This window comes from Condylura cristata, unplaced genomic scaffold (assembly GCF_000260355.1).
Source record: "Condylura cristata isolate star-nosed mole 26May11 unplaced genomic scaffold, ConCri1.0 scaffold00023, whole genome shotgun sequence".
Taxonomy (NCBI): Eukaryota; Metazoa; Chordata; class Mammalia; order Eulipotyphla; family Talpidae; genus Condylura; species Condylura cristata.
In genome coordinates this window covers 24,931,941-24,944,324 of record NW_004567124.1, presented here as the reverse complement: position 1 = coordinate 24,944,324, position 12,384 = coordinate 24,931,941, and the positions used below count along the sequence as shown (strand labels likewise).

The 12,384-nt window shown below is 54.8% G+C and overlaps 1 protein-coding gene across 1 annotated transcript in view; it reads right to left on the bottom strand.

Moving 5' to 3' along the window:
- PLA2G4F (phospholipase A2, group IVF) overlaps positions 1 to 12,024 on the bottom strand; it is a 14,177-nt gene extending 2,153 nt beyond the window's left edge. The window contains exons 1-18 of the mRNA XM_004687555.2: positions 11,914 to 12,024; positions 10,473 to 10,545; positions 9,811 to 9,947; positions 9,593 to 9,721; positions 9,226 to 9,266; positions 8,662 to 8,704; positions 8,130 to 8,196; positions 5,994 to 6,163; positions 5,754 to 5,867; positions 5,510 to 5,547; positions 5,154 to 5,289; positions 4,615 to 4,751; positions 4,147 to 4,369; positions 3,041 to 3,155; positions 2,690 to 2,827; positions 2,486 to 2,593; positions 557 to 751; positions 154 to 320 (exon numbers count right to left, since the gene is read on the bottom strand). Coding sequence (XP_004687612.1) covers positions 154 to 320; positions 557 to 751; positions 2,486 to 2,593; positions 2,690 to 2,827; positions 3,041 to 3,155; positions 4,147 to 4,369; positions 4,615 to 4,751; positions 5,154 to 5,289; positions 5,510 to 5,547; positions 5,754 to 5,867; positions 5,994 to 6,163; positions 8,130 to 8,196; positions 8,662 to 8,704; positions 9,226 to 9,266; positions 9,593 to 9,721; positions 9,811 to 9,947; positions 10,473 to 10,545; positions 11,914 to 12,024 — 2,142 coding nt within the window. The remainder of the gene's footprint in view (positions 1 to 153; positions 321 to 556; positions 752 to 2,485; positions 2,594 to 2,689; positions 2,828 to 3,040; positions 3,156 to 4,146; positions 4,370 to 4,614; positions 4,752 to 5,153; positions 5,290 to 5,509; positions 5,548 to 5,753; positions 5,868 to 5,993; positions 6,164 to 8,129; positions 8,197 to 8,661; positions 8,705 to 9,225; positions 9,267 to 9,592; positions 9,722 to 9,810; positions 9,948 to 10,472; positions 10,546 to 11,913) is intronic.
- Positions 12,025 to 12,384: the final 360 nt, after the last annotated feature.

Here is a 12,384-nt window from a genome sequence, read left to right as displayed (position 1 = left end):
GCTGCTAACAGTTCACAAGGCACCCCGCTGGCAGATGTGAACCCAGGCCTTCCCCAAAGGGCCATCCCCCAACACCCAGCCAGGCCGCCTCAGCAGAGACCTTTCCACCCCCTCCACCCCAATCCACTCACCTCTAGGGCTCACACCCCTTACCTTAAAAGGGGTGTCCAGGGAGTAGTCAAAGGACAGAATGAGGTCCACTGCTCTCTGTGGCTGCAGGGTCAGCGGAAACGGAGAGTTGATGGCGAAGCCACCATCCACCAGGTAGAGGCACTCCAGCATGGGAGTGAGCCGGTTGGGGCAGGCGTCCGGGTGTGCGTCTGAGCAGAGACAACTGTTTGCTCTAGGCAGCAGCCATCCTCCCTTGGAACTGGGAAGACACTACCTGGAAAGCTCTCTACTTCTCCCCTCCAGCTGACCCACAGGGTTCCCCATTCCAGCCCACACCTGCCTTCCAGCACTGTCTTCTCCCACCAGCCCCAGGGCAGGAGGTCATGCCCCAATCCCAGGCCAAAGGAGGCACGGGTGACAGGGGCCCACCCAGAGCAGCACCCACCTTTCCAGGCCACAAACTCCCTGTTAGTCACATAGTCCTTGTGCAGGCAGAGGCCCCGGGTGAAGTTAAAGTTCTCCGCAGAAGTAAAGCGGGAGGTGAACAGGTCAAGCACCACCTGGGAGAAGGGACCCTGAGGCGTGAAGAGCCTGGTTTGCAGCCTGGAGGGGTCGTGCAGCTGCAGCTTCTGGCAGCTGTCTAGTGCGGGTGGGACAGAGAGGTATAATCAGCCCTTTATTTGGCACCCCCATAATCCCCCTCCTTTCCCCTACCTCTCCGGCCTGTGACCGTGCTTCCTAAACTTAAATGACTTACTCTTTCATGTGTGTCATGTTTCAAAAGGTCTTCATGAAATTACATTTGTTAGATAATTTATTTCCCATCTTTTGGAAATACTACAACAACTTCTAATCAGAATTTCATCCATTAGTGCTTCCATATGACCCACAATTAGGACTCTACCCAGAGGACACAAAAACACTAACTCAAAAAGAAAACTGCACTGCTATGATTATTGCAGCACTATGTACAATAGCTAAGACATGGAAACAATCTAAATGTCCCAACAGATGACTGGATCATGAAGATGCGATACATAGACGCAATGGAATACTATTCAGAAATCAAAAAGATAAACTCGGCCTCCCTGCTGGCACAATGGGTAAGGACACAGCACTGCAAGTGATCTGCAGACGCTTCAGTGCCAGTTCGATCCCCGCCTGCCCTGGAGATGACCACATGGTTCGGCAGACCTCTCCTGACCCGCCTGCTGCTCCCCTCAGCAGTGTACTTTGTCGATCTGCCTGTTCTGCTCCCCACTCTGTCTCTGGTGAAGCCTCTCATTACCCCTGTGCCTCTGGCTTGTACCCCAGTTCTGTATGTACAAATAAATAAATAAATCTTTATATATATAAACTCATGCCATTTGCAGCAACATGGATGGAGCTGGAAGGAATTGTGTTTAGTGAAGTAAGTCAGAATGAAAAAGAAAAATACCTGGTGGTTTCACTCACAGGAGGGATATAGGGGACCCAAACAAGGGATCAGGAGAAAAAGAAAGACATAATTAGCAGGCGATAAGTAAACCAGTGACATTCAGCAAGGGAGGTGAGGGAGAGAGATTAAACCAGGAGAGTGACAAGTACAAGAGACAATGGTGATGGTTCACAGGTGACTGGGTGATGGGAATTTTATGGGGAATACACCTGAGAGGAGAAATCAAACATTGTACCAAAATGTATACATGCAATGATATATATTTAAGAGGATTTTTAAAATTCTTTTAAACTACTGAGCAGTTATGACCTCAGGCACTGTGCTCACAGCTTACTTAGGGGAGAGTCACACAGACAATGAATTCTAACAATATGCTGGGCAAAAAAAAAAAAAAAGGAGGGTGGGGCCTCCAGGTAAGATCATCTATCAGCCTTGGAGGGATGGAGCAGGACTGAGAAGACGACCAAATGGTGTCAGAACTAAATCTTAATTGCTGAGCCAAAGGTACCCAGGGAAGAAAGGTGGAAATATATGGAAGTATCAGGGAAATAACCGGCTGTTGGAGGAGCAGGCTGAAGGGGAGCCTCGCGGGTGTGCTCAGAGGTCAACCTGTCACCCAGCACCCCAGGCTGAGTTGACTTAATTGAAGTCCAAAGCAGAGAACTTGAAGGTGTAATCTTATCACTGAGAACTCACAACTCCTTTTGGATTTGCTGATGTGGGTGCCCCTTCAGCCCCCAAGTCACGCCTCTGGGCTTCTAGAAACCCTAACTGGAACTTAGCATATCCCTGGGTCAATGGGACAGCCAGGTCTTTCACAAAGCCTCCTCTCATGCCTCTTGCAGGGTTCTACTGCTGGAAAGAGGTGTGTATGTGAGGGGTTTTAGAAAGAGGTGTGTACAGGAAGTGGGGGGGGCATGGTTTCAAGGTCTCTACCTGTGATGTTTATACTGTCTCTGTGCCAGTCTAGGAAACCCAGGCCAGAACCACCTATCTTCAGGAAGATCTCGTCCAGGCTAGCTGCAAAGGCGCTGCCCCACATACCTGTGAAGAAAAGCAAGCAAGCCCTTCCGACTGTGCTATCCCATACCAGGCCTGGCCCACGCCTGCCCTGTGCCCGGCCCTCCATCCTAGACTCACCCTGAAGGTAGCAGATTCGGGGCTCAGGCCGACACTGCAGCAATCGCCCCATGAAGAACTCTGAGCCAAAAAGCTCCGTGGGAATGTAGGCCCCATACTTGGGGAAGCCCACCTCATGGGGGGTGAACTCACACCACTCTGGAGGTGAGGAATAAAGGGAACGTCATCAGGGGCTTCCCACTAGGATCCCAGCCTTCACCCAGGTCCTGGCTCCTCAGGAAAAGTCTGCCTGGTGGGGAGCAGGATGCAGCAGTCCTCCGTGCTCCAGGCTGCTGGAGTGTGCCAGCCGGGCCACTTACACCCTCGGACCTGCCGTCACTTCTACCTGATTCCTAGGTCCCCACAAGGCACCTGCAAAGTCTTCCCCGCTGATGTTGACATGGACGTTCACGCTGGAGTAGATGGGGTAAGGGTTCTGGCCCTGGCTGACTGCCTCCTGCTGGTCAGACAACTTGGCCGGGTTTTCCTGGGCAGGAAAGAAGGGAGGTCACTTGGCCGCGTGCTCAGCCCATGCTGAGCTTTGGCACCCGGTGGGGCATGGTGCGCACAAGGGTGTTGGTGGCCAAGGCCAGTGCTTTTAGACACAACTCTGAGGACCAGTCTTCAGGCTGGAGAAGCAAGAGATGTGCAGGTGAGAGTCGCACACCAGGGAGCCAGGGCTCTGGGCTGAGAACCTCAGCTCTGAATCTTCTCGTCTCCCAGCACACGCTGGACCTGCAGAACCAGAGCCGCCACCTGTGGGCGTGACTCACGGCTGCTTGACTTGGAGGAGGGGGTCCTGCCTCAGCCCAGGATGGAACATTTGGGACACTTCCGAAACATACCTGTGCTGGGTTCACCCCCCGCCGTCCGCCACCTCCCGCCCTGTCACCAAACTCAGTATCTCAGGCCTGAGGGTCTTTGAAAAGCTGAGTTGTTGATTCTAACCCCTGGACAGAACTGAGAACTGTAGCCCAACCTCTTCTACCCTGGGGGTTAGGGGCCAAGAGTGATGATGGGGCCGGCCCACCCCAGGATCTCACCCTTGCATCCAGGGAGGGTAGGCCTGAGGGGTAGTTTTGCAAGCCTCAGACGGAGGGGAACAGCAAGGGGAACAGCAAGGAGACAGGAGAACAGCAAGGGGAACAGCAAGGAGATAGGAGAGGTCGGAGGCACCATGGGAGACAGTGCCCCAGGCCTGGGATCCAACTCAGGCAGGCCCAAGTGACTGGACCTGGTGTCCTCACTTGGAGACAGAGAGCCCTGCGGGGGCAGGCAGGCCCAGGCTGACTGTGGGGCGCTTGCCGAGGCCCTCCTCCTCGATCTCTGCCTGCCTGACGAGCTTGGCAAGCCCACACACAGCGCAAGCCCTGTGGCTGCTGTTAGCAAGTCTATCCCCGGGCCTCCATCAGGACTGAACGCTGGTGGGGTAGGGACTCGAAGCAGCCATGTTTATTAATTACCTGTTCTTCTCTTACCTCCTGGTACAGGAAATACTCAACAACAAGACCCCAGAGGTCGACGAGGGAGGCACTGTGGCCACTGCTTTCCCGCGTCCCCAGTTCCTGGGCGTAGTACTGCAGCCGCTCCGCGGACATCACCCCCTTCTTACTGCTGCAGACCCGAGCCTGAGCACGCTCAATGGGACCCTGCAAGGTTCCCTGGGACCAGGCCGGGTCCTTGTAGAGAGTGGAGATGCACCTGAGCAGGGAGGGTGAGCCTGTGAGTAGGGGTGGGGGGCATAGCCAGGGGCAGGGGTGCAGGAGTCTGAGTAACCTCTCCTGCCTATCACTTGCCCCTCCGACCTACACCACCCCTTGGGGGACTCAGCCTGTCTCCTCCCAGTCTCTGGAGGCAGGACCCCAGCTCCATCCCATCAGCTCTCCCGGCCCTATCCCTTCCCTCAGGATGCTCATTCATTCTGCACCCTGCCCCGCCTCGCTTACCAGGTGGACCCAGAGACCCCGCTCAGGTAGGTCACGGCATCCAGGAAGCCCAGCTCCTGCAGCCCTGCCAGGCTGCCGTAGAGGGAAGACATGGCTCGGGTTCCACCCCCTGAGCCCAGGACAGCGACCACCGGCACCTAAACAACCACTGTCAACAAGTCAGACTTTGTCTATGAGCCCTCCACGCACTCTCTCGGGGGAGAGGCCTCACCAGAGGCCGTTCTGGGAGTACCTTGATCTTGAAGGCCCAGCCCCCGGGTCAGAAACAAGTGTCTACTGTCTAAGCCTCCTGTCCGTGGCTGCACGCTGATGCGGCAGCCCGAGCTGACTAACACATCCCCCTTGGCCAGGGCACTTAGTGTGGCCCTCTTTCCACAAGGGACCCTGCCTCCTGATCATGCCATTAGCTCAGGTAAGCGTCAGCTACGCGCACCCCACCCCCGCCATCCTCTCCCCCTCCACCCCCCCCCATCCCCACTGCAGCCCCTCTTCGTGTCTCCGGAAGGGCCTTCATTTGGCACAGCTGTGCCATTCCATACCTGGCTGCTGTCAGGCGCCTGGCTCAGTCCCAGTACATGCTGGAGGGCCTTGGACACAACATGCTTCCGCTTGTCTAGAAACTTCCGTTCCCCATCGCAGAGGTCAAAGCCAAGTCGCAGGTCAAGGTCTTCAGAACTGTCGAGGTGGGGAAGGGGGACACTGGGTTCAGAGCCTTGGGCAAACGCCATTTTTCACAGGAGCAGGTCTACACTCTGTTGGACTCCTTAGACGCAGCCACAAAGCACCAGAAGAACACAGCAGATACAGACACGCTCCCCTCATGTGGGGTGGAGTGAGCAGGCAGCACCCTACTTCCAGCCCAGTGCAAGGGTCTTTCTCCTAAAGTCCTGCTCACCTCATTTCTGCCTTCATGCTCAGAGTCACCTCCTGGCCCTGGAAAAGACAACAGCACACCCGAGCACGCTGAGCAGAATGGTGCCACTTGCAGACGCTGCTACTCTGGGTACTCTGACCCAGACGGAGACACCAGGGCTGAGCCTGGCACCGGCCTGTTCCTACTCCCACTCCAGCCCCTCCTCCAGAATGTCCTTGGTGGCTGCCAGCAGGCAGGGGCCTCGCGCACCCGCACAGGGCCTCACCTTCCCCAGGCTGATGACGCACTTCTGCTCCTGGCCCAGGGGCAGCGAGGAAAGCAGGACGCCCCCGTCACCCAGCTTGTCTGTCTGGGCCTCCAGCTCAGCGCTTGGGCCACTCTGCGGAAAAGAAAACACCCAAGGTCCACTTCAGAGTGGAGGGAAACCCGTCTCCAGGTGGGCCCTGGCGCTCCTCCAGGCCAGCCTGGCTGGCCGCAGGCCCCTGCCTGGCTTGGGCTCACTCACCTGGAGGACCTTGAGCTTCTCCCCCAGCTCCACCTCTAGCGTGGGGCGGAGCACTGGATTCACATGGAAGCAAAAGGTGGGCGAGTGGCCGGTCTCCTTGGCAGGCTGCAGGGGCAAGACCTGTGGCTGCTCGTAGGCCCCGGGCACTGCCAGCCGAATGTACCTAGAGCCTGGGAGCAGAGAGACCAGTGAGTGCCCGGGGGAGATGCGGACAGGGGAGGGGTGTGACACTCCCTCGCCCTCCTCTTCCCCTTGGGAACGCCAGCTCATCACCCTGCTCACTCTCTGACACCACAACCCATAGTAAGGGCATCTTGGACACTTGGGGATCTTGGTGAGAACTGGGGCCCTGACAGAGGCCAAGAAACACTAGGATGGGAGGGAGGCTGGGGAGAAGAGGGCTCTCTGGCCAGAACTTATGGGGCTGAGGATTTTAAGATTATTTAAGTATATCAAATATAATTCTATAATAATTAATTACCAGTTTTCAATTGGTAGTTCCCTATCTCTGGTCCCCTATTCAAGTACTGTGCTCACTACCTAAGGGGAAGTTTGTAGTTAGAGAGATGTGCTGGCTTTTGCAGAGGGAGTCAAGGAAGAAGTGGGTTGGTGGGGACAGAGACAACAGGTGTCCCAGAGAGCAGGGGAGAGCCAGCCCAGGCTAGAAGGTGAGGTCAGGCTGGAAGGAGGTGAATAGAGGCCAGTGGGTTCAGAAGCAGGGCCCATCCCAGGCTCTCCCTGGTGGTGCAACGGGTTAAAGCACCACATTATGAAGCTCTCCAAAGCCACTGCGGCACGAGTTCAATCCCCCTCCAGGGAGCTGACCCACATGGTGCGGCAGACCTCTCCTGACCCACCCACCGCTGCTCCCCTGAGCAGTGTATTTCAGTACATCTGCCTGTTCTGCTCTCCACTCTGTCTCTGGTGAATCCTCTCACCACACCTCTGGCCTATACCCCAGTTCTGTATGCATAAATAAAAATCTTAAAAAAAAAGAGAAAGAAAAAGAAGCAGGGCCCACCTTGTTCCTAGCAGCTTTTTGCGGAAGAGGTGAAGCCCTTGAGAGAAATGGCTGTGCATGATATCCAAGAAGAAGGGACCCCCCACACACACACCCCAACATGGCACCAGAGCAACACACACCCAAAGGATTTGGGACAGCAGATGGCCAGCAGCTAGGCCCACAGAGGATCCCTCTCCCTACACCCACCTTGGCGCCCAGTGAGACAGGGTGACTTGACCTGACCCTGGGGTGGGAGGGCCCTGGCGGAAATAAGGCAGGTGGTATCACTTTCACAATTAGACATTTACAGAGATCTATCTGTGCTGGTCATAGTGGGGAACGACAGGGCCTGCATGGAGAGTGGCGGGGACTCTAGAAGGCCACCTGCCCAACCCCTTCCTGGCAGTTGATCTTAAGCAAATGTCTCTAAGTCTCAGCCTCATAAATTAAAAGAGGATAATGATTAAACCTACCATCATTTCATGAACATTAAAGATATGACATGTGAAGTACTCAGTGCAATGCCTGACTCATAGGAACTTCTAGATGTTATCCGGGTGGGACTCCTCCCACAGGCCCAGACACTCAGCGCCCAGATCCAGACCCTGCCCCATGTGGAGGCCCCGGTCCTTCCTCCTGGAGTGCTAGCTGTGCCGCATGACTTCCCACTAAGAGCCTGGCTCTCTTCCCACCCTCCAACTTGAGGGTGGGTCTGGTGGTTTGGTTTGGCAACAGAATGTTTGCAGCTGTGACATGGCCACAGGTTTGAACCTTTTCATGCTCCTTTGAGCTTGTTCCTTTGTGCCTCCAGCGATGCCTTCTGGCTGGTTACTGGTCACAGCAGGTGAATGGGGGCACCTAGAACAGGCCAGGTCACTCCCAGCAAGCCCAGCCTACGTCAGCCAAGCTCCAGCTGATTGTGAACAAAATAAATGCTGCCACTAAGATTCTGTACCTGGACTCATATAACTTCTATGTTTGAAAATGTCCAGGAACAGGACATTCACTACATGCAGAGGCAATCTGGTTAACTTGGAGAGATGACGCATTTAAGAACTCTGTGCCCCAGACCCACCTTCCTGCAGTCTCTCCTCCTACCCCAGGAGAGAAGACCCCAAGCAACAAAGACTCACCATACTCTTGACATGAAGCTGTCCTATCTCCCCCGAAGTTGCCCTGGATTCTCAGACAGGGCTGAGCCTGAGGAGAGAAGACACCTGTGGGTGCCTAGGAGACCACAAGGCCCAGCCCTGGGCTCCACCTAGGAGATAGGGAGCGGGTGAGGGAGGGACGCCTGGGTAGGTCCAGGTAACAACTTATGCAGGGGCTGTGCCTTATGGACAAGTCTTCTGTGAGCAGGGACCCCCTCCTACAACTCAGAGAGTGGCCCCCGGTGGAAGGGAGAGAAGGTAAAGGACCCTGCTAATGGCCCCCCAGCACCTCAGCAGCCAGGTTCCCATAAGAGCACTGTACCCACACAGGTCAAAAGGAGGGCTTCTGGCATGTCTACTCTGTCACGAGGCACTTTGAGGTCCCTCATCCCTGGCAAGACCAGTCCAAAGGGTTATGCGTTCTTAAGAGGCAAGTGGGCATGACAGGCTCAATCATGGACTCCTCATTGCCCTCACAAACCTGAGCTACCCCAAGTTCAGCTTCCTTACTCACCACCAGGACTCCATTGGTGATGACTTCAGATGCAGGCACTTGACTGCAAAGGATGAGAGGCTCATGGGACACCTGGTCCCCCCCGAGATGGCTATTACTATAATAATGTGACCCAAGTAGGCCCTCCCTGGTGGCGCAACGGGTAAGGGCGCAGCACTGCAAGCTGGCCACAGCCGCTTGTTCTATCCCCACCCCGGAGGGGATCTGCAGCAGACCTCTTCTGACCCGCTTCCCCTCAGCAGTGTACTTTGTCAGTCGGCCTGTTCTGCTTCCCACTCTGTCTCTGGTGAATCCTCTCACCAGAGGATTCACCCTGCACCTCTGGCCTGTACCCCAGTTCTGTGTGCATAAATAACTAAATCTTTAAAAACAAATAATAATGTGACCCAAGTATCTGGAAGAGGCTGAGGAACATGGCAGGGTTTGGGGTGGGCATAATGGCATCAGCCAAAGTGAAAGCCTCCCCTCCTAGGAGACACCAATGCAGGGCATGGGCACTGAAAGCTACCTGGGGGTGGTCAGTGTCAACATAAATGGGCGGCCACAAGCTCCACCTAGACTCACCTCTTCTCCAGAAGAAACTCCACCTGCAGCTCTTGTGAATCCTACAGAGGAAGCAAGGGCGCACTAGTCTTTAAAGCTCAAAAGCCGCGGCGACCATCTCACCCCCACCCCTGCTCAACTCCAGGGACTAGAAGAGGAATCTGTTGTGGATTTTTGTGTCTCTAAGCCACAGTCATTCAAAACTGTGAGCCAGATGCTGTTCTGGATGCTGAGGATTAGCAAAGCCTGAGACAGTGCTGTGGCCTCAAGCATCTCACGTATTGGCTTCACACAGGGAAGTGCCGAAGGGAAAGCTTTGCAGGAGCAGATGTCTTGGAGGCCCTCCTCAGTTGCCGCGCTGAGCCTCCCCATCTAGAGGGCAGCTCACCTGCTGGTTGAGCAGGAAGGTATGTCTGTGGGGCTGGCCCAGTTCGAGGCCCCTCAGGTCAAACTGCAGCCGAGAGAGCTGGTCGTTGCTCAGAACATCCTTGTCATAGAGGGTGAGCTCCAGAACATTCTGGGAACAGAGCAGGCAGGAGGTGGGATCCTGAGGCAGCCTGGAGGAGCCCTCTCCCTTCAGAGCCCGGGCCCCTGGCTGGCCCTCACCTTCACAGCATCGTGGATCCGGTAACAGAAGGTCTCATTCCACTCAGGGTCACTGCAGTTGTCCACTGTTCTTGTCTTGGTGGGGCTGGGGGACGCCGTGGGCAGCCACAGTTGCACGAAGCAATCAGCTTCAGACACTGTGTGGGATGGGATGGTGTCCTCAGCCTCTTAATTCTTATTGCTGAAAAGGCTGGAGGCAATGGGGGTGGCAGGGAAGGAAAAGAGGGCAAGCACGCAGCCCTCGTGCGGGGTGGCCAGGGGAGAGCGGGTGTCCTGACTCCATCCCCACAAGTTGTACCTCCCATTCAACTGGCAAAAAGCCCGCTAGCTGAAAAGACCACATGGCAGTGCAGTCTTTGAGTCATCCCTAGAAACATCCTGATTCCAGGCACAAGACCCTTCCAGGGCAGCACTTAAAATGGAAACCTCCCGAAGGCCAGCTGGTGACTGCTGGCATCTGCAAGCCTTGACAGTTCACCCAGGCCAGTGCTGCCCCACCTCCAGGACTCAGGGCATCCTTACTCTGCACAGCCCTGCCCTCCACACCCTGACTCTGGGCTCCTTCACACGCATTCTAAGTAGACACACGCTCACTCCACAAGCCCACCTCTGCTAGGCTCTGGAAAGGGAAGGGGGAAAAGGGAAAAAATGGGGTCACTCACACAGGTCTGTGTTCTGGATATTTTTGGCCTTCAGCACCTTCACCTGGAAGTCATAGTATGGATGGGTTTCCCGCTGAAACAATAAACCTTATGGGACTCAGTTCCTGGAAGCCAGGGGTGTTCTCCCTACAGGAGTGCCCAGCTAGGGTTTGCCTCATTCCATCACAGAGCAGCAGGCTGGCCCGCGGTCACTCTGGTCAGTGTGTGAGGCACCTCAGAGGCCGCCAAAGGGCCCAGGTGTTGGAATTCAGCACGTTGACCATAAGCCTGGCCCCAGAATCAGCCTGAGTTCAAATCTAAGCCCCACCCTACTAACTGAAAGGCCTAGGGCAAGTTACTTGATCTCCCCTCTCTAGGATCGTGTGTTTGATAAACCCATAGGGGTGTGGTAAGCTTTAAGAAGTCATATAAAGGGCCTGGTCTAGGTGCTTAACACATGGAGTCATTTTTACTAATTAGCTATTATGCACCACAAACTTGTTGCTCCTTTCAAACTACAATGCTCCTGCACATGTGACTTAAATGCAGTGGAGTAATGTGCTAAAGGAGAGTAAATAATAAGAGAAAGCTGCGATCTGCTCCACCTACCAGCTTCCTGATAAAGGCTCACCTGTGAGGCAGTGGGCAGGTGAGAAGAAACCAAGAGCCACCCAGCTTGTCCTAGGTTCAGGTGTTGCTCAAGACACTGTATCTTGGACTCAAGGGATAGCAGCAGACTTCCGGAAGCCAGCCCCTCCGAACCCCAGCCCCTCCCCCACTCCCTTGGTCTCTGCAGCCAGGTTAGGGTCTTCTGGACAAAAGCCAGCCAGAGATAAGTCGCATGACCTCATCCTCCATTCCTAAGTGGAGAGGGGATTGTTTTCAAGAGCCAAGGTCTTATTAAAAAGAAAATGACAGGTGCAGAAAGCAGATGCTCCTGCTATGCCCAAGAGTCTACCTGTGGTTTCAAATTCCCTTCAGTGTCAACCTCTCCCAGAAAGGTAGTCCTAACTGGTCAGAGTGGAGTGGTTTGGTTAGCACCAATCTGGTGATCTTTTCCATTCCCCAAAGGAAAATGAGATAACCGGACATAAGACCTTTTTCTCCATTTCGCACAGGTAGGTACTTAAGCCTCAAGTTGATTTCCGCTTCCCTGACCTTGCCCACTTTCTGTGTATAAAAACTTTTCATTTTGTACACTTTTTCATAGCACCTTTCTGCTTGCCAGATTGGATGGCGTCTGATTCACAAATGGTTTAATAAAGCCAATAGATGGTGAAAATGAACGCTTTCGGATTTTTGCTCTGTAACACTCAGATTCAATCGCCACCAGTTTGTCTGAAACAAACTGGGCCCAGCCTCAATCCAAACCCAGTCTAGGGGCTGGCCTCAGTCTTCACAGGGGATTGTGCTCCCACAACTCCTCCAGCCCCCAATTTCCAGGGAAGGTCAGGTACCGTACCTGCCATTGCCTGCATTTGGGTCCCCTCTTCTCTCTCTTCCGCAGCAGCACGGCCCCCAGGAGGGGCAGCCCCTTGCCAGCCAGCCACCTCGGCCAGAGCACCCAGAGCATGACAGGACCAGTTTCCCAGCAGGAAACGCTGCCGGCTTCCCAGAGCCACCCTGCTCTCCTCTGGCTACACTGGTTGCGATCTCAGGTCCGACAGGTTCACTGGAGTGCAGTGGGCGGGGCTGGCAGTTCTGTGGACTCAGGGCCACTTGGCTTGAAGCTGGAGGTGGGGTTTGACTTGTTCCAGGAAGCAATTGTCATCCAGTTTTCACAAGCAGAAGAAACTTCAGTCCATAGCCAAGAGGATAAAGAACTGGAGGATAAAGAACTGATACATTCCTAAACCCAGCCCCCTGGTAAGTCAATGGGCTGCTTGCACAAAATAGCCACCTGTGCAGCCCTTACCACACGGGTGGGTGTGGA